The sequence below is a fragment of the Aspergillus lucknowensis genome (assembly GCF_044049455.1).
Source record: "Aspergillus lucknowensis strain CBS 449.75 chromosome Unknown BJX67scaffold_79, whole genome shotgun sequence".
In the NCBI taxonomy this organism is placed as follows: domain Eukaryota; kingdom Fungi; phylum Ascomycota; class Eurotiomycetes; order Eurotiales; family Aspergillaceae; genus Aspergillus; species Aspergillus lucknowensis.
In genome coordinates, this window is record NW_027263623.1 from 1 (window position 1) to 20,519 (window position 20,519).

General features: G+C 51.7%; 9 protein-coding genes across 9 annotated transcripts; 5 read left to right on the forward strand and 4 right to left on the reverse strand.

Moving 5' to 3' along the window:
• Positions 1-541: 541 nt before the first annotated feature.
• Positions 542-2,096, forward strand: BJX67DRAFT_318031 (putative C2H2 finger domain protein). Its single transcript, XM_071027265.1, has one exon. The coding sequence runs from the start codon at positions 680-682 to the stop codon at positions 1,997-1,999; it is 1,320 nt and encodes a 439-aa protein (XP_070880812.1). The 5' UTR covers positions 542-679; the 3' UTR covers positions 2,000-2,096.
• A 980-nt stretch (positions 2,097-3,076) lies between these two features.
• Positions 3,077-4,272, forward strand: BJX67DRAFT_318070 (trafficking protein particle complex subunit 4). Its single transcript, XM_071027266.1, has 3 exons — positions 3,077-3,310; positions 3,408-3,530; positions 3,671-4,272. Coding segments are annotated over exons 1-3 (651 nt in total). The 5' UTR covers positions 3,077-3,308; the 3' UTR covers positions 4,197-4,272.
• Positions 4,171-5,393, reverse strand: BJX67DRAFT_391699 (proteasome regulatory particle base subunit RPN10; the record flags this gene model as incomplete). Its single annotated transcript, XM_071034833.1, has 4 exons — positions 4,171-4,894; positions 4,971-5,190; positions 5,276-5,314; positions 5,368-5,393. 4 exons carry the CDS (start codon positions 5,391-5,393, stop codon positions 4,349-4,351), a joined length of 831 nt encoding a protein of 276 aa, XP_070880814.1. The 3' UTR covers positions 4,171-4,348.
• Positions 5,394-5,615: 222 nt separating this feature from the next.
• On the forward strand, positions 5,616-7,194 carry BJX67DRAFT_318148 (uncharacterized protein). Its single transcript, XM_071027269.1, has 3 exons — positions 5,616-5,872; positions 5,925-6,210; positions 6,260-7,194. The coding sequence occupies exons 1-3, from the start codon at positions 5,725-5,727 to the stop codon at positions 6,957-6,959; spliced, it is 1,134 nt and encodes a 377-aa protein (XP_070880815.1). The 5' UTR covers positions 5,616-5,724; the 3' UTR covers positions 6,960-7,194.
• Positions 7,195-7,713: 519 nt separating this feature from the next.
• On the reverse strand, positions 7,714-8,183 carry BJX67DRAFT_318164 (uncharacterized protein). Its single transcript, XM_071027271.1, has one exon. The coding sequence runs from the start codon at positions 8,028-8,030 to the stop codon at positions 7,794-7,796; it is 237 nt and encodes a 78-aa protein (XP_070880816.1). The 5' UTR covers positions 8,031-8,183; the 3' UTR covers positions 7,714-7,793.
• BJX67DRAFT_318163 (GTPase-activating protein LRG1) lies at positions 8,184-12,294 on the reverse strand. The gene is made up of 6 exons (XM_071027270.1): positions 11,745-12,294; positions 10,989-11,691; positions 10,287-10,934; positions 9,163-10,233; positions 8,822-9,108; positions 8,184-8,763 (listed from the first exon to the last, which is right to left on the reverse strand). Exons 1-6 carry the CDS (start codon positions 12,192-12,194, stop codon positions 8,338-8,340), a joined length of 3,585 nt encoding a protein of 1,194 aa, XP_070880817.1. The 5' UTR covers positions 12,195-12,294; the 3' UTR covers positions 8,184-8,337.
• Positions 12,295-12,469: 175 nt separating this feature from the next.
• Positions 12,470-13,316, reverse strand: BJX67DRAFT_318083 (uncharacterized protein). The gene has a single exon (XM_071027267.1). It carries the CDS (start codon positions 12,981-12,983, stop codon positions 12,531-12,533), a length of 453 nt encoding a protein of 150 aa, XP_070880818.1. The 5' UTR covers positions 12,984-13,316; the 3' UTR covers positions 12,470-12,530.
• Positions 13,317-14,059: 743 nt separating this feature from the next.
• BJX67DRAFT_318085 (ubiquitin-conjugating enzyme E2) lies at positions 14,060-16,450 on the forward strand. Its single transcript, XM_071027268.1, has 9 exons — positions 14,060-14,332; positions 14,413-14,446; positions 14,544-14,638; positions 14,691-14,712; positions 14,776-14,872; positions 14,936-14,947; positions 15,005-15,173; positions 15,230-16,092; positions 16,153-16,450. The coding sequence occupies exons 1-9, from the start codon at positions 14,300-14,302 to the stop codon at positions 16,166-16,168; spliced, it is 1,341 nt and encodes a 446-aa protein (XP_070880819.1). The 5' UTR covers positions 14,060-14,299; the 3' UTR covers positions 16,169-16,450.
• Positions 16,451-16,575: 125 nt separating this feature from the next.
• On the forward strand, positions 16,576-18,198 carry BJX67DRAFT_367594 (C-3 sterol dehydrogenase/C-4 decarboxylase). The gene is made up of 2 exons (XM_071030536.1): positions 16,576-17,257; positions 17,322-18,198. The coding sequence occupies exons 1-2, from the start codon at positions 16,688-16,690 to the stop codon at positions 17,982-17,984; spliced, it is 1,233 nt and encodes a 410-aa protein (XP_070880820.1). The 5' UTR covers positions 16,576-16,687; the 3' UTR covers positions 17,985-18,198.
• Positions 18,199-20,519: the final 2,321 nt, after the last annotated feature.

Below are 20,519 nucleotides of genomic sequence, written 5' to 3' on the forward strand. Positions count from 1 at the left end.
AGCGAGGGCAAGAGGGCAAGAAGTTCAAGAACCAGTCAATGCAAAAGAGAGATGATAGGCGCGAATGACGACACAGGCTGGCTGCTGACATTTCCCTTTTCGGCCAAACATGAGGCTCAAACTGGCCGCTCTCGCATTTCTCTCCCCTGTATTCGTTCGGTTTCGAGATCTGGCAACCGCCCTGCTTGTGCGGTCCTCCGTACGTTTTCCCCTTACCGGTATTATTACCACACGCCCCAGCCACGGAAAATGCGCCAGAAAAGGGGATGTGCAAGAGGAGTCGGGGAAAAAAAAAAAAAAAAAGGAATGAATGGCACCAACGCAACGGGCCCGAACGAGTCTAGTCGAATCTGTCTTGTCTGTCTGTCGGCGACCCTCCAGACTCTGATACACAATCGATGACCACCGGGGGACTTGCTTGTTCCTGATGGAGGGTACTGGCTGGAGACGTGCGGCTCATTTTCGAGTCTCCAATTCGCGGACGCCCCCCTTCATCGCCCATTTGCTTCTCGCTGCCCATCAGGAGAAGGTTCTCCATGGAGAGGATAAATGAGCGCTCCGGGCCCGCTCTGCAATCATGGCGGATGTCAATTGTTCTCGCTCCCAAGCTTTGTTTCCACTTCAGAAGCGGATGTTCTTTGTCTGATATTCTTGTTTTCTTCTTCACCGTGCGTGGACAATGGAAGGCCACTACCAGTATCCCCAGTTCGATGCCTTTCATGGACCAGACCCTCTTCCATTTGAGCATGGTTTCCGGCTTTATGCTCCCGATGATGGTCATGCGATCGAGACTTCTGTCCCGAATGCCATGATATCCTTTTCCTCTGCTCCAGACGCTGCGGCCAAGGGCGCGGTTCACTTATCTGCGTTCGACGCCTTGCGATACCCGCCTCCCCCGTCTGCTGTTGAGTTTAGCTCCTGGCATCACGTCTCAGCATTTGACGGGAGCGTCCGCAGTATCTCGCCCCAGACGGACAGCCAGAGCAGCCAGTGTCTGTCCGCTCTCCCCTACGACGATGCAATGTCTTGCTCCTCTGGCTTCGCGAGCTCACCGTCCCCTTCATACCACGACCCCGTGCCATTGGCCCTCTACGAGCAGGAGCCAGTGAGTGCAAGCAGTGAACCGTCCCCATCGATGATGGAGGGCCCTTCTCCATACACAGTCTACTCCAGCCAACCACCCATTGAATACGCTTCCCCAACATCCTCCTCGTCCTCCTCGTCCAACGAGTCCTCCAACCGCCCGGGCAGGACAGCCTCTTCTCGAAAAAGATCCAAACGCACCACTGGCGTTCAAAAGCGCAGCAAGCCCCAGAAGAAGACTCCGGCGCGCTCCTCCAAGTCCCGCGCCAACCCTGACACAACCTCCAAGTCAACTGCCAAAAAGCTCACCGACCGCCGCTTCGAATGCTGCTTCGCCCGCTACGGCTGCACAATCACCTTTCCCTCCAAGAATGAATGGAAGCGCCATGTCAGCTCCCAGCATATACAGCTCGGCTTCTACCGCTGTGACGTCGACCGATGCAGCCTTAACAACATCAAACACCAGGATCCCAGCCACTCCCCCACCCCATCCTCCCCCCGCAACACCCAACCGCAAACCCCTACTCTCCTCGTCAACGACTTCAACCGCAAAGACCTCTTCGTCCAGCACCAGCGCCGCATGCACGCGCCCTGGGTTGTGTCAAAGAACCGCAGCAAGCAGTCCGTCTCGGAGGAGGAGCGGAACGCCTTCGAGGCGAGCCTCGAGAAGGTCTCGAAGCGATGCTGGAAGCAGCTCCGCTTCCCCCCGACCTTTAATCGATGTGGGTTCTGCGCGATGGAATTCCACGGCCAGGATGCCTGGAAGGAGAGGATGGAGCACGTTGCGCGGCATTTCGAGAAGGCAGATCCAGGCCCGCAGGAGGAGGATGTCCCCTTGCGTGAGTGGGCTGCCGAGCAGGGAATTATCCGATTTGTGAACGGCGCGTGGAAATTGGCGACGCTTTGTGGGAATTAGACTGACCTCCTTGGCTGCTTTGCCTCTCTCTGAGAGTCTCTTTCTATTTTCATATCTAATCTTGTTTCTATTATTTTGGGGTTTGCTTATCTCTTTGCTGTTCGATATTGGGATAATTTCGGATACCACGGGGTTATAGGTTTGGATACGGATGATACGGACTACGAATTGGACCTTACGAGCGATGCTTTGACATGGCATGGCATGGCAGGGAATACGCGACGATTTACGACAAGATATCCTGTACTCGGCACTTCCACTATGATTTTTTTTCCCCCCCGTTTTGCTTCCGGAGTCATTTCCTTAATCACTGTCTGATTAATTATCACGGCCACAGAGAAGACCCAAAAATAAATCGCACTGATGACCTCTAGAGGCTTTCAAATATTTACAGAGTAGTCTTTCCGTACCTCGGCTCCATCCATCCTCGTCAGCCAGGTACCTGATCCATCCCAGATCCCAGGCCCAAGCTAAGATCTCACCTCAGACCCCTCTTCCTCCTTCAGCGTCAGATTCAGGTCCAAGTTCAGGTTCCTGCACAGGGGGGCAGGGCACAGACAAAGACAAAGACAAAAACCACAGACGCCCCGCGGATGGCCCACCACGCATGCAGAATCAGCATGCAATGCACCCAGTTGCCCGGGCGAGCAACACTCGAAACTGCAGCTGCAGCGCTTATTCTTGCATGGCCGTGGCCGATGTAACCCACCCTTTTTTCCCCGGATAAGTGTGTTGAGTTCGAGGATGATCTGAAAGTATTTGGGTGAGGGCGGCTGGATAAATCGAGTGGGTGGGTGGGTGTGGAGTGCTATATATAGTTCAAGTCTTCCGCTGCACAATGTCGGGCACGACTTCAAGCTGGGGAGGTGATTCGAGGGGGTGCGGGGATTTTGCTGTTTGTGAGATTTGGACCTTGAATTAGATTTGAGAAATAATATTACTTGTTGAATTCATGTATCCTTTTGGGCTTATGCTTGGAGACGAATTTGGTAGTTGTGGTCCGTTGCAGGCGGTGCAAGCTGGAGCCTTTTTTGATAGGACATCTAAATCACACCCAACATTCAACAATTGGGTGCGGAATAAACGCCTCCTCCGACATGCACCTCCGCGTCGCCAGAGTTGTCCGCCGCGGCGATGACAACAAAACTCCCAGCTCACGTATCTACTGGATTCATCTCCTGAATAGACAAACACCAATGTTGCACCGATAATATACGTTTCTCCCTTTTCCCTGACACTCGGCCAATTCCTCTGAAGCCGTCCGTGTGGAGTTGAGTTGAGTTCTCGATCCTCTCCTCTCCTCATAACCATGTACGTCCCTCCCTCTCGCTCGTCGCCCCTCACCGACGGAACGGAATATTGGAATACGGCATCATGAGTAATTATCTGACATGAAGTCTATCGATAGGCCCGTCTACTCCCTCATCATAATCAACAAAGCCGGCGGCCTCATCTACCAGCGCGAATTCCAGCCGGGCCTGCGCAAGCTCTCGACGAACGATTACCTTGTTCTTGCGGGGACCTTCCATGGGTGCGTCTCCTTCTGTCCTGGTATCGTGTTCTGGATTTTTGGATTTCTAGAGGCTATTGCTCTGACTCTGGGCCATGGCTATTCCTGGACGGTGAACCGCTGGACTAGGAAGAAGAAATAAGACGCGGCGTGGCTAACAGGTGTCTTCGAAAACGCAGCGTCCACGCAATAACCCGCTCGATCACACCCAAAATCCCCAACCTCGCTTTCCCTAACTCCGCCGCAGCACCAACAACATCCACCACCCCCGCAACCCCGTCAACACCACAGACAGCAGCAACAGCAGCAGCAGCAGCCACATCCAATACATCCACTCCCGCACCAACCGCAACCGCAACCGCAACCGCAACCTCGAACCTCGCGTCCTCAAGATTAGAATCAGCCTCATCATCAACATCAACATACCCAAACCCGTCCGCCCCCATCACAGGCCTCGAAACGCTAGAGACAGAGAAATTCAGACTCACGTGCTTCCAGACGCTGACGGGGACGAAGTTCCTCCTGTTCACGGACCCCGCGATGGCGGATATCGAGGGCATCATGAAGACGGTGTATGAGCTGTATGCGGACTATGTGATGAAGAACCCGTTTTATCAGATTGAGATGCCTGTGAGGTGCGAGGGGTTTGAGAGGCATTTGGGGGGGTATTTGCGGGGGAGGGCGTAGTATCATTATTGTTGTTTTTCTTTTCTTTTGTGCGGAGCTGAATGTTACGAATGATAATGGGTGACGACTCAATGTTGGTAGATTGCGTAGAGATACGGTTGATTGGATCCAAGACATGTAGCAACGCCGGGTATGCATTAACATGATTATATCTACGCGGTGTCCATCTTATCTGGATCCTCGTTATCCTTCTTCGAAGACGGCTGTCCCTCCTCTGGGATTCCCTCCAGATTCGCCTTCCTCTCTTGCTCTTCCCGCTCCCTCTTTTCCTTCTCCTGGCGATTCTTCTCTTCTTCCAACGACAGACGCAGCGCAAACGCCAGCTCCGGATCATTCTCAGCTGCGGCGTCGAGGTCAAACCCGCCAGCATCACCGCCATCAGCCATACCACCGGCGCCAGCCCCATCGCCGCCAAGAATAGGCGTGGCCTGGAGCTCCTCACTGAGTAGATTCGGGCCGGGCGGGATGATTGCCAGGTTTGAGCCGTCACCGCCCTTGACGTTCTCGACGAAGGCATCCAATTTCTTAGTCTGATCGGACTCGAGGTCGCCGAAGGCGATCACGTCTATGGAGACGTTGTTCTTCTTCATCTTTTTGGCGAGCTTGACGAGGGTCTTCTCGTCCTCTTCGATGGGGGAGCAGGAGAATACGATGATGCGTTGGCGTTGGGATTTTTCGGAGCGATGTTTTAGCGCTAACTAGACATTTTTGTTAGCATACTCACATCCACTAGACCCATCCTGGCCCGAAAGAACCATGCAGGAGAAAACGTACACCCGCAACTTGTATACTCGAGGTGAAATGCGCAGTCCCGTGGATCTTCGTGCGGTGTAGTCCGGATAGAATCCCACCAAAATCAGTAGTGAATGTGGATAGGACCTCGGGGCCCTTCCCGCCCATGCTCATGAGTCCGACAGCAGACTGGGGATGTGCGCGCATCTTGGCTGTGTGGATGATGCTGACGGCGTCGATCTGGGCTTGCCATCGTGTCGAGCTGTGGGTCGGGCTGTTAGATGCAACTTTGTCGACGGAGGAGATAGCTTGGTTACGGATGTGGCAGGTAAGGAAAGGAAGCTTACGTGTAGTCACCGTTTCTGCTGCTTTCGCTGTTATCGACACTGCGATGGGTTAGCTTTCTGGAGTCTTGACGTCGTATGGTGGGCCGACGGACATGATCATCGTAGCTTCGAGCGACATCTTGGCGGGTCAATCAGGTGTGCGGGTGTTAGATAGAGGGAAGAACGAAAGGAATAGAGTGTGATCACGCCTGGGGGAATGGTGGAGGGGGAGAGGTTGATGAAGGCGGGAGGTTGAAGCTGGTCGGACAGAGGCGGAGATGTTCGCTGGAGGCGAGTCGAGCTCAGGTGAGCTAAGCACGAATTAAGTCAGCGCTTGTTTATCCCCCCCATCAACCACCACGCCCTCTCTCGCTTTCATCCCTTCGCCCCTCCACAGCACCGAGACAACGTCACTCGATTTCGATAATTAACTTCCACGAGTACTCAATACAGTCTAAAGCTTTCTCGCAATGGCTTTAACGACAAAGCGCAAGTCGAGCGACATGGACGACGCGTATCCCAGTCTCGATGCTACACCCTCAAACAGTCCCCCCCGAAAGCGCATGCGGATTACCCGAAGCCAGAAACAGGCTTTGATGGACAATTTGCAGCTCGAAAGTATGCCGTCTCACATTCAGCTGCCCACAATTCGTTACTAATACTGTGACAGTCACTGAACGAGCCCGTAAACTCCGCGCCCAATATGCCCTCCAAGCCCAAGACCTCCGAGCACGGCTCGAACGACGCATCAATCGGATCCCCGTGGCCCTCCGCAAAGCGAACATGGGCGAGCTGCTCGAGAAACACAACGCATTGCTCCGAGCCCAGCTGGAGAACTCACCAAGGAAATACCGGAGCCCAGCGAAAGGCTCCCGCAACTTCACGGCTATGTCTGCTTCAGGGAGGAAGAAGGCGGCTACTGCCAGTCCTAGTCCCCGCAGAGTCAGGAAGCACAGGTATGTTTTGGATCGCGTCTAGTTCATATCAGCGGTTGACACAGAATAGCCCTCCTGGCATCTACTCCGACAAAGAAAACGCCCCGGCATCAGGCGAGCAGGTCGATGTCCTCAAGAACCCGAAGAGACGCGCCAAACACGGTGCCGGCGCTGGTACCTCTCGCGTGGTATCCCAAGAAGTCCGTGGAGCAGACTCCAGGATCCTCTCTCCCAAATCCTCAAATTCCAGGACATACCCTCAGTCCCCGCTACGCGCTTCACCCGAGAAAGCCCAGCCCTCTTCTTACCTATCTCGACCTATGTCTCCCCTGAAACCATCAAGCCCTCTCAAATCCACTTCAGCGAACCTTGCCGGCTCCCGTCCCGGTTCATCAAGGGGCGCTGCACCCGCCCGTCCGCCATCTTCCCAGACGAAACGACCCGCGAGCAGAGCCGCCACCGCGGGGCCTAGGTCTGTTCGCTCGCCGCTCTCGCGGCCCGTCACCCGCCAAGGTGAGCGAAGAGGTAGCGTCTCGTCTTCTGCGTCGTCCGTCACAACCGTCGCAAACACAGCTCGGTCCGCCGCCTCTCGGAAGGCAACCACCGCGTCAACGGCTAGCGCCACGGCAAAGAAAGCCACTGCCGCCCGCTCCCAGGCTCCCTCTGCGGCTTCGAATAGGGGCGCCACAACTGGAACACGCAAGGCAACGGTTCCGGCAGGCGCTGAAACCACCGCGGGTGGGCGACGCGCCCTGCGGAAACGTGCGTAAATGCTTCTTCATAAGTTCACTTTCCGTCTTAGTGCGTCTTAGGATACTGCATTTGTTTGCGAACTTGTGCGTGTTGTATTGCAAAGATTAGAGTTAAGTTGGCGGAGCACAGAGTCGGAGAAGTCTCTTCTGGAAGGTGTCAAGAGCTTGAAGTAATATTTGCTCTTTCAGACTGGAGTTCTGTGTCTGTTTTTGCCTTGCTCAGCTGAATTGGCTGAATTGGATGTCTCAGGTTCTTCCCCGGACTTCTCAATTGGACTTGATTATCGTACTTGGTTGGTTTTACAAGGAGTGAAGTCGGTGGCTTGCTTGATCTGTAATCCTCAATTACCCCATTATCTCGGCTAAGCCAATCTACCGCTTCACTCTCAAATCCTTCACTCTCAAATCGTTCCTAAACAGATACAGGAGCCCTTCTGGGCGCGTCTACGGACAAGGAAGAGGACCTTGATTCGCCCGAGATATTCCATTCAAGGCTGTAGACTACAAACATCGATGAAAAAAAAGAGGAAAAAGTGAAAAACATCACATGCATGGATAGAGACATGGATGCAAGTCGATAGAAGAGAAGGCCAGAACCAGGACCAGAACCACTGGTGGGAACACATACAAAAACGCAACGACACCGCTTCAAAAGAGAAGACGACGGACAGGGGGAATAAGAAATCAAGCATAACGGAAAAGTGAGGGGATGAAGAAGAGGAAGAAAGTGTGACAAAACTTGGCAGGAACAAACTCGTCGTAGGTATCTTTGCCGTCTTATTAACTGACTAGCGGAATGTGAAGAAACGAAGATCAAACAGTACGGCTTTGGTGATCAAGGGCTCTCACACATCAATGGAGAGTGTAGGTGGGAAATTTCGAGACGAAGAACCAGGGATTCGAAAACGATGGATGGATGTAGGGCACATTTCGCTGGCGGGTTGCAGCACAATGTTCATAGCTGGTTATCAAATGCAATGCAAGAAAAGGGACAGGAATGAATGATAAGATGTCACCCAAAGTCCAGAAGGTGCATGGTAAGCCATTCCTGAGCTGCAGAAGAGTACGGATTCTGAGCAAGGGCCCCATGCATCCAATGATGGAGGGAAAAGAAAAGAGTAACGTTGCAGCCGGATGCAATGCAGTTTTCAAAGGTGAAGAGAGACGAGATGACGTTTCAGCAGGAGATCCGAGTATGTCGCGACGAAATTGGTCGTAGTTCAAGGAGGGTGGCCATGAGCCAAAATGTAGGTCAGCAGCGAAGAAAAATTCTGGACGGCCAAAAGGGTGTCAAAAGCACTCCTGTGGAAGCTCAAACAATGAAAATAAAATACCGACATGCGCCCCCAAGATTGTGGAAATGACCAAAGCTGGCATATGCAAGATGGAAAGAAGGCTAGCTAGTAACGCCCATGGCTCCGACATTGTGACGAGCTCTGTAGGGTACCTGTTGGGCCTGGCCGTCGGGTTGACTCCCGGTGCTAGTGCTGTAGTCCATACCAGACCCGTACTCTTTGGCACTGGGTGGAACGACACTACTTGAATGTGACGGCCCCGCGGGACCAGCAACGTGCCTGACTGAGCTTTGCATCTGAGAAGCATAATCCTGGGGTGTGTCGGTCTCAATGTGGGCAGAGGTTGGGACGTTTGCTCCACGGTTAGGGTTGGTGATCGTAAAGGTTTCACCACCATTGCTCGGTTTCTGAGAAAAGCTTCCCCTCGCAATGTCTCCATATTTCTTGAGAATTTCTTTCGTCGTAACCTCCGAGTTCTCCTTGAGAAAGCTACTGTCCGTCAGAACTGTTTGAAGGTCTTCCGGGATCTGGAAGAGAGTCAGGTTAGCAGACCTTCTCAGGCGGCGAATCTACAAGGAAACATACCTCACTCATGGTGTCGTTGTATGTAATAAGTGCATTGACGGCCTCGATTGCGAGGAAACTCTCGTCCACAGCACTGGTCTTTGTATTCGAGTAGAGAATATTGGGAGTCATGACCGTCGCTAGATTATGGATATCCATCTTGCTCCCGGTCTCCTCATCCACATGGGAGAAAGACGACGTCCAGTTCAAAAAGGCAAATAGGACCTCCATAGTATCCCGATGAGCTTTGGGAAGCAAACAGCATGTGAGATGGAGCACCCGTTTCTGCCTTTCCGGATCTGGGATTCCTGCAATCTTGTTAGTCCGAGTAAACTATATTACACGCAAGCGGTGGCACGTACTTTGAGAAGCAACAAACAGACGGTGGAGTTTGAAGGTCAGAAGGGGATCAGGCATTTCTCGTAGGAATCTCTTGAGAAGTGCTGCGATTTGAACAGGGTTCTCCTTGGTCAGGTCCACCTGTTCGTATTTGTTGTCGATCAACTCTGAGACTTCCTTCAGACGTCTGATGTTGCCATTCTTCCGGAAAACACCTTCCACAGACATGTCCATTTGACGCATGGCAGACACGGCATCATCAACAAGGGCTGGGATGCGAAGAGCTCCGGGGCCGACACCATGAGTTGACTCAGTCCCCTCTTTTTCGACCAGCAGGTCGAGGTTGACCCCGAATACGCCCTTTTTCTTGCCGCCTTTCTTTGCATCTTTGGCAAAAGCCCTCCCAAAAATATTCCAGATTGTCGGCTTCCGAGATTCGATCAATGAAAGGAGCTCCTCCAGTGTGAAAGCACCATCCAACAAGGGCTCCATCGACAAAACGGCAACATGCCTGACAATGAAAAACTCCAAGGCAGAAAGCTCCGAGAAGTACCGTTTGCCCCTCCCAGTTGGCTCAGGAAAGGGGGGCTCCGTTCCAGGGTTGGAAACGCCACGTTGATGTCCACGGTTGTACCTGGGTAGCGGCTCAGTCGTACCGACAAGCTTTGTGCCAGCGTGTTTGTACGCATTCGGACGCTGCTCCTTGGCTTGCTCGGCCGCAACGATTCTGGGAATGTCATCCAAGGTCAAAGCATCCTGGTTGCCAAACGTTAGCTCCGTCACCGTTTCGCCATTGGCATCCTTCTCCTCTACAATTTGGAATCCAGCACCCCTGGAGTCTGGACCTTCACCACCAGCTGAACCGGGTCTTACACTTCGCCCTTCAGGCCCGTCTATAATTCGTGACGCTCGAGCCTTTTTGTAGGTAGTGGATAGGGTCCTCTCATTGCGAATCGATCGTAATCGTCGCATTTCACCTACAGTCTGTTCAAGCGAAGATCCATCACCACCATCGTTTCGGGAGTGAGCTGGCTGGCGTATTTCACCGCCAGGAGGGATATGTTTGCTACCGGAAGCCTTTCCACCAACGTCGTCTATGGCAAGTCAGTTTCAGGTGCTAAAATGGACAGCCGTTGGAATCACGTACCGGACGGGGAAAGTGTTCCTCCTGCTTGTAGGACAGCAAGCAGACGAGCGAGTGCGACTCTCAGCAGAAAAACAAACTGTTGGAGCTTTGTGACATATGCAAACCCCTTTTGTGTGTCGTTTAAGAGGCCCTTGTGGGCGACACAATTGCCGCAAAAAGCCAGCTTGTCTTTGGGACTCAAGAAAGCGTCTTGAACGTTAGCTGTTAGGTCAGTTTGACATGATGCGCAGAGAAGATGCGGAGGCTTTGTGTGCCATCTGCTGTCACCTAACATGACACACTCGTCGTCAATCGGCTCTTTGCACGCTGCGCAGCAGTCAGAAAGCTGGTCGGCTAGGGTTTCCACGCCAAGCATCAGATCTGCAGGCGTCTCTTCCTCTTGAGGCCGCAGTGCATCGAGATCTCCGAGAAGATCCAAGAACTCATGGAGGCCTCGAGGTGTGCGCTGTTCCCTCTCCAATTTTAGCGCGCCTTGCAACCCGATGCGGATAAGGAGCTTGAGGTAATGGGCGAGGCCAGTCACTAGCGACAGAAGCTCCTGTGTCACGCCGAGCTTACGAACGCCAGTCTCTTGGGTCTTGGATAGCAAGGCAAAAAAAGCGACAATCTTTTTGCAGAGCAATTTGGCTTCTCGTCCAAAGGCAAGATCTATACAGAGCAGTTAGCCCGTCGCTGAGTGTTGCTTAGATGATTCCGTCTCACCTTTCATCCCTTGGGCTTTTATAACGGCCGCAAGTTTGTCAATAGCAGAGAAAAGGACTTGAACATGCTCAATGAATCGTTTTGCAATGAGCACCCCGTCGACATAAGCACCGTTGCTGACGTGAAGAAGCATATCCGAGATGCAAGCCGCGGACGATTCTTCAAAACTTGAAAGGATGCTCCAGATCCTATAGACTTTCTCCTCCATCAATTCTTCTTCCTCGCGAATCCGGTTGCGTTCCTCATTAGTAGCGTCAGGCTCCACCGGTGGATATTCCAGAGGTTGGCCAGTCGGCGCGAGACGAACATTCCAAAACTTATGGATCATATAGCATTCAGGGTGCCAGTGCTGGTTTTGACCGTTGCGGAAGATCTCCACGAACTGTTTCAAGATCGCAGTGTGACAACCATGGCACCGCTGCGCGAATTGTGTAGAGTAATGAAAATGGCAGTACACCTTGCCCTCGTGCTCATAGTAAGAGTCCTGGGCACCGAAAACCGTGGGACAAACCGAGCAAGTAAAATGCTCGATGTGATACTTGCGGTCCAGAGCAGTAATGTAGGAGCCACGTAAGGCGCCACCGCAGTCGTGACAAAGAAGGTCTAACCTCCTGAAATAATCAATCTCACATAGCGGGTACTGTCCGCTTCCATCTTCAGCATCGACAGGAAAGAATTTAGAGGCTACTATTTGGCCGCAATCCTATGGGGGCTGTCAGTGGACATCGGGGGAGACCGGCAAGATGATAAACTCACTTCACACTTAAAACATTCAAGGTGATACGTTGCGAGGAGAGCTCGAACGAACTGACCAGTGAGAGGGTCGCCGCACTTTTTGCAAGTTCTTGACGTGCTTCCAGGAGACTTGGTGTGTGGTCGGCCGTTTGGTCGAGATCTGTCCATCGGTCCAGAAGGCTCCCAATAATTATTCCGATCTTGGGGTGTTGTCGGATCAGTTGGGTTAGAATCTAGTCGCCGGCCCGTGCGGCCATCCGGACTCTGAACCGTATCGAGACTCGTCGGCGCGTTCCATTGGCGAGAACGGGGGGAGTCGAAAGGAACAGTACTATCGGCTGGTGATGTCGGTGTCTGAGTCTGAAGAGCTCCCCCACTGCTGCCACCATAGCCGCTCGTATTCAGCGTCGGACGGACAGCCCCGTTGCCCGGCACGAGGCTGTCCGGGAGTGGGACTTCGCCGGGAGGCATGTCCGTAAAGAACTATGCCTTTGTGGTTTCGACCCAATGGTTCTCCTCCAAATATTGTGCGAAGATTTTCTAAGCGTCCCTCTATTGTTTTTGGTTTGAGGTATTGTAGAGCTGATTGTGTTGGTCGGGTTGCCGCCGAAGTTCGGTAGGATCGAAGCTCGGATAGCGGCAATCGAAAATGTTATGGGACGATTCAACGTTTAAAGATGACGAAAATGGTACATCCGAATAACTCTGTCTTTGAAGGCGCGAAATTATGTTAGCCGGCGTCCTTCTTTGCTTCGCGCAAGGTTGGTGAGAAACCATATTTCGGATCGTTTCAGCAATGAAACCATGTCAAGCCATATCAGGTACCACTTGCGGGGAAACGCAACGAAACGTGGACTGCTGCGCGTGACCAGTGGAGAGGGCAAGTAGCTCGCAGAAATACTTACTGGAATGACGGGGAGATTCTAAGGTAAACCAACAGACGAACGCAACCGCCCGTGGGAACGGAATTGGACTGAAAGGGTCGGACCTCAAAGTGAGACCAACAAGCGGCGGAGGTCGCAGGCCAAGATCACCACCATTCCTGATCCCTTTCAATAAAGGGGATGTATCCACTGTCGAGGTTGAGAGACGCAAAGGGAGTGGACTGGAAGAGCAGCTGTTTGCAAATAAAGCCAGATCAGTCAAAGATGACAAGACAGAACCTCGACAGCGACTAAAGAGGGTATGTTTGAGGCAGTGCGGGTGCTGCTGTCCGTTGTCACTCTGCCCCCCTATGCTTCCGTCTTGGGGAGTGTTCATCACGTGAACTTCTCACCGCTTGTCACACCGCCTGAAGAGAAAGGCTTTTTGTTTGTTTTGCATTTTTCGCTCTTGGAAACTGGCTTTTCACTTGACGGCTCTCCGAGGTTCGAGGGTTGGAATCTTCGAACGAGGAAGAAGCAACATCGAATTGATTCTCGAATGGGATTGAGGAGGAAGAGTTGAAAGTGTTCTCTACCGCGCGAGATTTAGCGACCATTTAATATGAAACATCTACGTGCCTCAGGCAACAAATCGGCAAATGGCCCGAAAACATATGAAGCGAAGGTTGCTCATGCACTTGTCAATGTAGAAGCTGTCCAGAATCATTCAAGGATATCAATCCTGGGCGGATATTAGGTCAGTGCTTAACTTTTCTGCAGGCATTTTTTTTGGCATTCTTGTGTCTGAATTTGGAGCGCCTTTGGGAGGAGGCTGGGGGCGGCTCCAACTCCCGGCCCCACGCAGATTGACTGTCGGATAGCTTGGATATTGGCGGGTCTTGCCCTCCGCGCTTCATGGTGGAGATTTGGGGTGAACCTTCTCAAAGATTGTGGATGAAGACCCTCACCTGCTGTATTTATTGTGCTGTGCAAGTCATAACCTTGCAGCGCCACTTTCACAAGGTTCTAGATGCCTAAAGTAGGCACCAGCTCGCACTGTGCATGATTGCCTACCTGCCGACGGACCGGGCTCGGATTGAAACGCTGCAAGACTGCAAGAATATGGTGTCCAGGCAGATTTCCGGATTGTTTCAGCACCGAAGGACTCGTGCCTTTCATCGCGGTTTCCCTGCGGCAGTATTCTTCGGAAAATTACAGGGAAGGCCTTTGTGAAAACAGCAAGCAGTCAAAGATCTTGGGTAGATTATTGAGCTAATGGTAACAATTAACAAGACAGGAATCTCGCTTCATATCGTGTCTGCTCTTCGTGCTCGTCTCTGCCTCCCCAGATGAGCAAAGAAGACTGTCGGGGCGCGGCGCGGCTGACTGCTGGCCGCATGGATGTATTTGGCGTGTTCGACTTCCTCTTTATCTTCCACGCCTCCTCAGCCACCCACTTTCGTCTTCTATTCCATTCCCGATGATTTAAATTTTTTCTTACTTTGACTTCTTCAGCTGTCCTCCGGGGCGGGCTTCTTCGAGAAACCACACTGCTTCTCTCCGAGCGACCAACTGTCCGCCTTATGTCAGGCTTCTATTCAAGCAACGCGATTCACCGAGAGTTCTCTCTCAGAATAGATCTCAACTACGCACGGCAGACTCCGATCACCTTCCAGCTGATCCACGAGATTCAACCGACATCTTCCTATCAACATGTCTGATCAGGCGATTCTCCGTATAACAAGGGTACGTTTGATCCCTCAACCCCTCGCTTACCCTCTGACGATTCTCTACTGAACTAACGCTAACGCGGATCTGGCATCTAGGAAATCAAGCAGATCCAGCAAAGTGCAGACCTCTGTATGGGTTCCCATAATCATCTTTAGAGTGCAGCTACTTCAGTTTCTGCGACCGTAGAAGGGCTCTACCAGTCGGTATTCGCTAATCCGCTTCTTAGCTATCGCCGTCGACTATGACGAATGCGATATTCGAAGTGTTCGTGCCATCATTCTGGGCCCTCCGGAGACTCCTTACCAATTCGGTTTGTTTGAGGTGAGCTGACTATGATTCCACTTGGAAACGAACTGACCGTAAGATGTTGTAGTTCTCCATCAAGTTCGGGAAAGGTTTGCGGAACTCACCTCCAATGTGTGACACAGGTGGAACAGTACTGACATTGTGCTTTTCAGACTATCCCGCTCGCCCCCCGATTGTAAGCGCCAAAACGACCAATGGAGGATCCTGCAGGTTTAGCCCAAATCTTTATTCTGGAGGAAAGGTGTGCCTGTAAGTTTGCTCAATAGATATCTAGTTAGTCGCTACGGTATTGACGTGTGCTTGTGCAATAAGGTCAATTCTAGGGTAAAGAAGGACCCTTTGAATTCCCCGATACATTACTCGAGCTGACTGACCATATAGCACTTGGACGGGAGAAAGCGGAGAGCAGTGGTCTTCTGCGCAGGGACTCGAGTCTGTTCTAATCTCAATTCAAAGCTTAATGTCATCGAACCCATACGAAAACGAACCTGGATACGAAGATGCCAAATCAGACTCGGATACAGAGTACATGGTGCAATATAAAGCGAAGGTATGTGTTACTCTGTGCACATAGGCAATCAGAAAATGACATTGACCACTTTCAAGATCCGCCATGAGACGATTAGAATCGCGGTTCTTCAGCCCCTAGAAGTTACACTGGGTTTATTGCCAAACGGAACAACAAAGTCCTCGAGCGAAAAGCTTTCCGAAGACGATGACATTGACGATGAAATTCTTGCTTACGACACGCCATTTAACGACCTTCGCAAGCGACGGTTTTTGTGGTATTACCAGTCGTACGCGCAACTAATCGATGCAGAGTCGGAGAATTCACACACGCAACCTAAACGTTCATTCCAGAGGATGCCTTTTGAAAGCAGCGGTAATACCATGGACGGCCATTTTGACTATCCCGAATTAAAGCGAAGATTAGCCCATGTCAAAGACAAGATCATCGAAGAGACAGAGGCTTGGAGGGCGGAGGGATTGCAGGCGAAAGATGATGAACTAGGGATCGCCGTGAACCTACAACGCCAGGTTGAGCAGATCGTTGAGAATTTGAAACACCACAAGAACTTTTCCATCGACCTGAACCTTGTGGACGGAAATCCCTTTCTATGGGACCTCACATACTTTGGCCGACCAACGACGCCTCTTGAGGGGGGTATCATCAAGATGCGGATTCATCTGAGTCCTCGATTCCCGCACGAGCAACCAAGGGTTTTCGTGAAGACACAACTTTCTCACATTCGCGTATCTCAAGATGGAGTACTCTGCTATTTCCCGAAAAGAGCTGAGGAGATGCGACATCACATTGAAGCAATGGTGGCAGTGTTGGAAGAGGATGATCCACCGTATGACCCACGTTCGACAGTAAATCCCCAAGCCTCGAAGCTGTTCTGGGGGTCTCCCGAGGACAGAAAGAAGTACAGGAGAACACTTAGGAGGGATATTGAGAAGTCTGTTGAGTAAGTTAACTGGCCTGCTTTTTGACAGCTGTCAACTAATGAGTTGGCTTTGCAATATAGAGATGCTTTCGACTGAGAGCTATGCCGCGCTGGGCCTCTACGAATTCAGGACTGGCTGGATTTTGCGGGTAGGCTAGGCTCGGGCTCAGCATCTTAATTTATGGTCATAATTTTATAATTTTTCAGACTACGAGACCGGATTGCAACAGCAACTTCCAAGAGCATGAACGTCTGTCAACCCGTTCTACTTCGATGGCCAACCCTTGGTGGCAGGCGCCTTCTCCTCCGTTTTAAAATTTTATTCCCAGTAGCATACTACCTATAGGGAAAATGCCATCATCACCGCCCTAAACTGAGGCACTTATATCTCCAGTAGTAGTTCCGGAACAAGAGACGGAGAGCGTCCTCTAGTAATGATCACGTGCCAGCGAAGTTATGGAGCAAGGCCCAGCCCCAGAAAGATTGGCAGGTCCCAGAAAATAAGCCACATCTCAGCATCTCCCCATTATTCTCGTCTGGCAGGTCGCTCACATTCCTGTCTCTCACCCGCGGAACCTCCAGACCACTTTGATATATCAGCCATCCAACTGTCAAAATGTCTACCAAGCGGCCTGCCATAGAATTGGGCACAGTCCTAGTCGTTGGCGGATGTGGTTTTCTTGGTTCCCACATCGTCGATCAATTGCTAAATTTCCCTTCGGAGACGGACCCCAGCGCTGCGCTGCCGAAGCCTGAGGGAGATGCACGATTCGATTATCCCAAGCTCGGGGACCGGTTCCCGCGATGCATTGCGAAAGTCGCTGTCGCTGACGTGCGGACGACGAACAACCGATTGCCCGGCGCGGAATACTACGAAGGTGACCTCACTTCGACGGAGGCGATGCTTTCGATCTTCCGCAAGGTCAAGCCGAGCGTCGTTATCCATACCGCGAGTGCGATTTTGACGGATAAGAAACTGCTATATCAGGTTAATGTTGAAGGGACGAGGAACCTACTTGAGGTTGCGGGTGGTGCTCGCGGAGATTGGGGCGGCAAGTGCAGGGCTTTCGTGTACACGAGCTCAGCATCGGTTGTGCATGATACGCAGAGTGATCTAATACATGTGGATGAGGACTGGCCTCTTGTTAGGGGGAAACTGCAGCAGGAGTACTACTCGGAGACGAAGGTGCGATGCGCTTTTCATTGTTTTCTGCTTGATTCGCGCTAATCAATGACCAACTGAACGATAGGCGGACGCCGAAGAAATTGTCCTGAAGTACAACCGCACCTCGCCCTCCGCGATGCTGACCTGTTCGCTCCGCCCGTCCGGTATCTTCGGTGAGAAGGACGGACAGTTCATGGTGCGTCTCCTGGATCACGGCTTAAACGCATCCGACTCCGTGCTCAAAATGCAACTCGGCGAAAACAACAACCTCTTCGATTTCACGTACGTCGGAAACGTAGCATACTCCCACACACTCGCAGCATACTCCCTCCTCGCCTGCCACGCCCGCCTCGAGTCCGGCAAGGGCGACCTGCTCGACTACGAAAAAGTCGACGGCGAAGCCTTCCTGATCACAAACGACCAGCCCGTCTACTTCTGGGATTTCACGCGTGCCAGCTGGGCGCTAGCCAATAGAGTCATCGAGCCGCATCAAGTCTGGGCACTCCCCGAGTGGCTCCTCGGTCCCATCGGCGGTGTCGCCGAGACAGTCATGGGACTGCTAGGGAAGACGCCGAAGATGACGAGGCGCACGGTGCGGTACTCGTGCATGACGCGGTACTACTCGTGCAACAAGGCGAAGGAGAGACTCGGATATAGGCCCATCGTCCCTCTTGAGGAGGGTGTTGCCCGCGGCGTTGGGTATTTCCTTGAACGCTGGCGCCTAGAAGGCGAGAAGAAGGGCCTGTGATTTGATCCACCTAGACCGGATTTTATATTTCTTTTGTTCTGTATTATATGCTACTCGAGGTTGGTTTTGAGTCTTGAGTACATTAGTGCCTCCGGCTACCTAATTGATATACCGATTTAGAAGCAGATGCTTAAGCACCGTTGAACGATCATATGTTGTGAAATAGTTGGAATTCGGTTACAAAACGGATAATAATACTGCACTTCAAACTCCAGGGAAACGTAGAATGTACTCTGGAACGAGCTATGAAGAGCTCCACGATTCTACTAGTATATACACTGTCCGATGCGAGGGAATTCACTCTGCAAGGTAAACTTTACACCCCACCTGCATCCGAACGAAGCCACTGCATCAATCTCAGGCTCTGGAGGAAGGTTGTCGATTGTGAGAGATTCTAGACGGGCCAGCAACCGGTTTCCTCTCAGAGTACCTTTTCTCTCTCTTCCTTAAGTTTTTGACCGAGGGAAATGGGAGGTTGAGTGAAGACACGAGATATGCATTCCAATGAGGTTGCACAAAGGTAGAGTGGAGGAGATCATCCTCTGCAAGGACAATGATAAGGGTGGGGACCTTGGAATGTGCATGAAGCTCCACAATCATGATTTACTCTGGAAGAATGATGTCGTCAAGTGTTCGACCTTCGTCCTGTGTGTTGGCTCTTCATCCATAGAGATGGGATGGAGTGGCCCCATTCAATGGTTTGTCTTAGTCTGATTGAACCTTGACCTTGAGACCGACTCCGCTTCGCTGTCTGAATCAAAAGAAAAGCAGAAAAGGGGCAGGTGTTGTGCGAATCGGGATATGGCAAATCAGGGACGAGTGATTGCTGGAGGGAGGGGAAGGTCGGTTTCGGTGTAGACCTTCTTTGGGGTTGGAGATGAAGTCCACCCTCCAGGAGATTGGTGGGTGTGATTGTCATTCTGTGCACTCCGAGGAATCGGAGGCTTTCACGTCCATCAGGATCCTCAAGCTCTTCGGATTCGGGAGATTTCGCCAACAGAATTCTGGGGCCGGAAATGCCGCACCCCCTTCAGTTTTTGGTCAAGTCAGATGACCTTGAACTGTCGCAACATCGATTGAGTGACTTGGATTGATTTTCATCGTCTGGGGCTGTCTTGCCGCCTCTTTTCTGCAACCCCGCAGAAGGGTGGACGATCAATAATGCTTCGGGTCCTGTGTTCCATACCCTAGAGTCAAGAGCTTGCATCCTCCAAGTTGACTCCTTGGTGGAGAGCTGTGCGTATCCTGTTCTGCCAGAACCAGAGAGTTGTTCAAAGACACCGACTACTGCAGAGAATTAGCATTCCGAATTGATAGGAGAGTGATTCCGGAAGCGCAGCACGTTTTGAAAGACAACTCGAAAAGGGCGTCTGAACGTGGGATGACACCCAGCCCGCAGCGGCAATTCACGGGCATCTGGCAAGAGCACTGGAGATGGGCGGTTCGAAAAGGAAGTTCGTGAGCTCAGTGCCTCCAATAATAATCCCAAAGCCTCAGAATCTCAAAGCCTGGAGGAGCACCGTCCACTGAATCTGGGAACTGGGAACGTGCTTGGAAGAACTCAAAAATCGACCGCTTGCGGCAGTCGCGAGTCTTCGATCGTCCACTCGGCGAACTCCCCGCGTTTTCGACCCCGCAGTCAAGCGTCTTCGGAGGTCAGACCCTTCGCACGCTTTCCGAGAACTTCGGTTGCGCTTGAATCCCTGGACAAGATGACTTTATCATCGGCGAGATAATCGTTCTCCCCTCTAAATTGTTGCCATCCCTCTCGATAAGCGTGGTTTGAATGTGGGGGCGTGAATGCAAAAGTACCCGTCAACTTGCAAATTCGATACATCATTCCCCACAACGAGTCTCCAGCGAAAACTAATTTGGGACTGATTATCATACCTAATAGAGTTTAACCTGACACCAACTCTTCTTGTTGCGAATCAGTGTGGGAGCTTTGAAGCACCAACTTGTCCACAGGCTTTGCGTGATGCAGAATTTTGGGGTGAGTGCAGAACTGATTCAGACCCTGCAAGATAAGGCCGCCAGCAGTTCTGGCAACCTACAATGTTTGAAATCCATCTCGTAGTTCTCCATGATTACATGGCCGGGAGAAGACTAAATCAAGTGGGGAGGCTGTCCTCTGGGTCTGGACGCAGTCTCCCATGGGACAGAACAGCACCTGATACTGTTACCAAAGCTGTGGCCACCAAAAGCAGCGTCTTAATGGTCCGGAAGCATTAGAAGGCATATTGCACTGCATACACGTAGGCATTATTAGTGGCTCTGAACGCCACTGCCTCAAAGATCCCTAAAATATTGGACGAGGGAGGATCCTCCTTCCCCTCCCAACTTTAGTAACTTGACGTCGGACAACACATACAACAAAATATTGAAACTCAGGGACAGAATAATGTTGAAGTCTTTCGAAAATGGCATTAGGTCGCTTCGTTCGGGGTTGGGAAACCTGGGGCACTCAAAGTCCATTGTACTCATGGCTGTTCAAACCATGGGCATATTTCCCTCGGTCAGAGATCATGATGACAT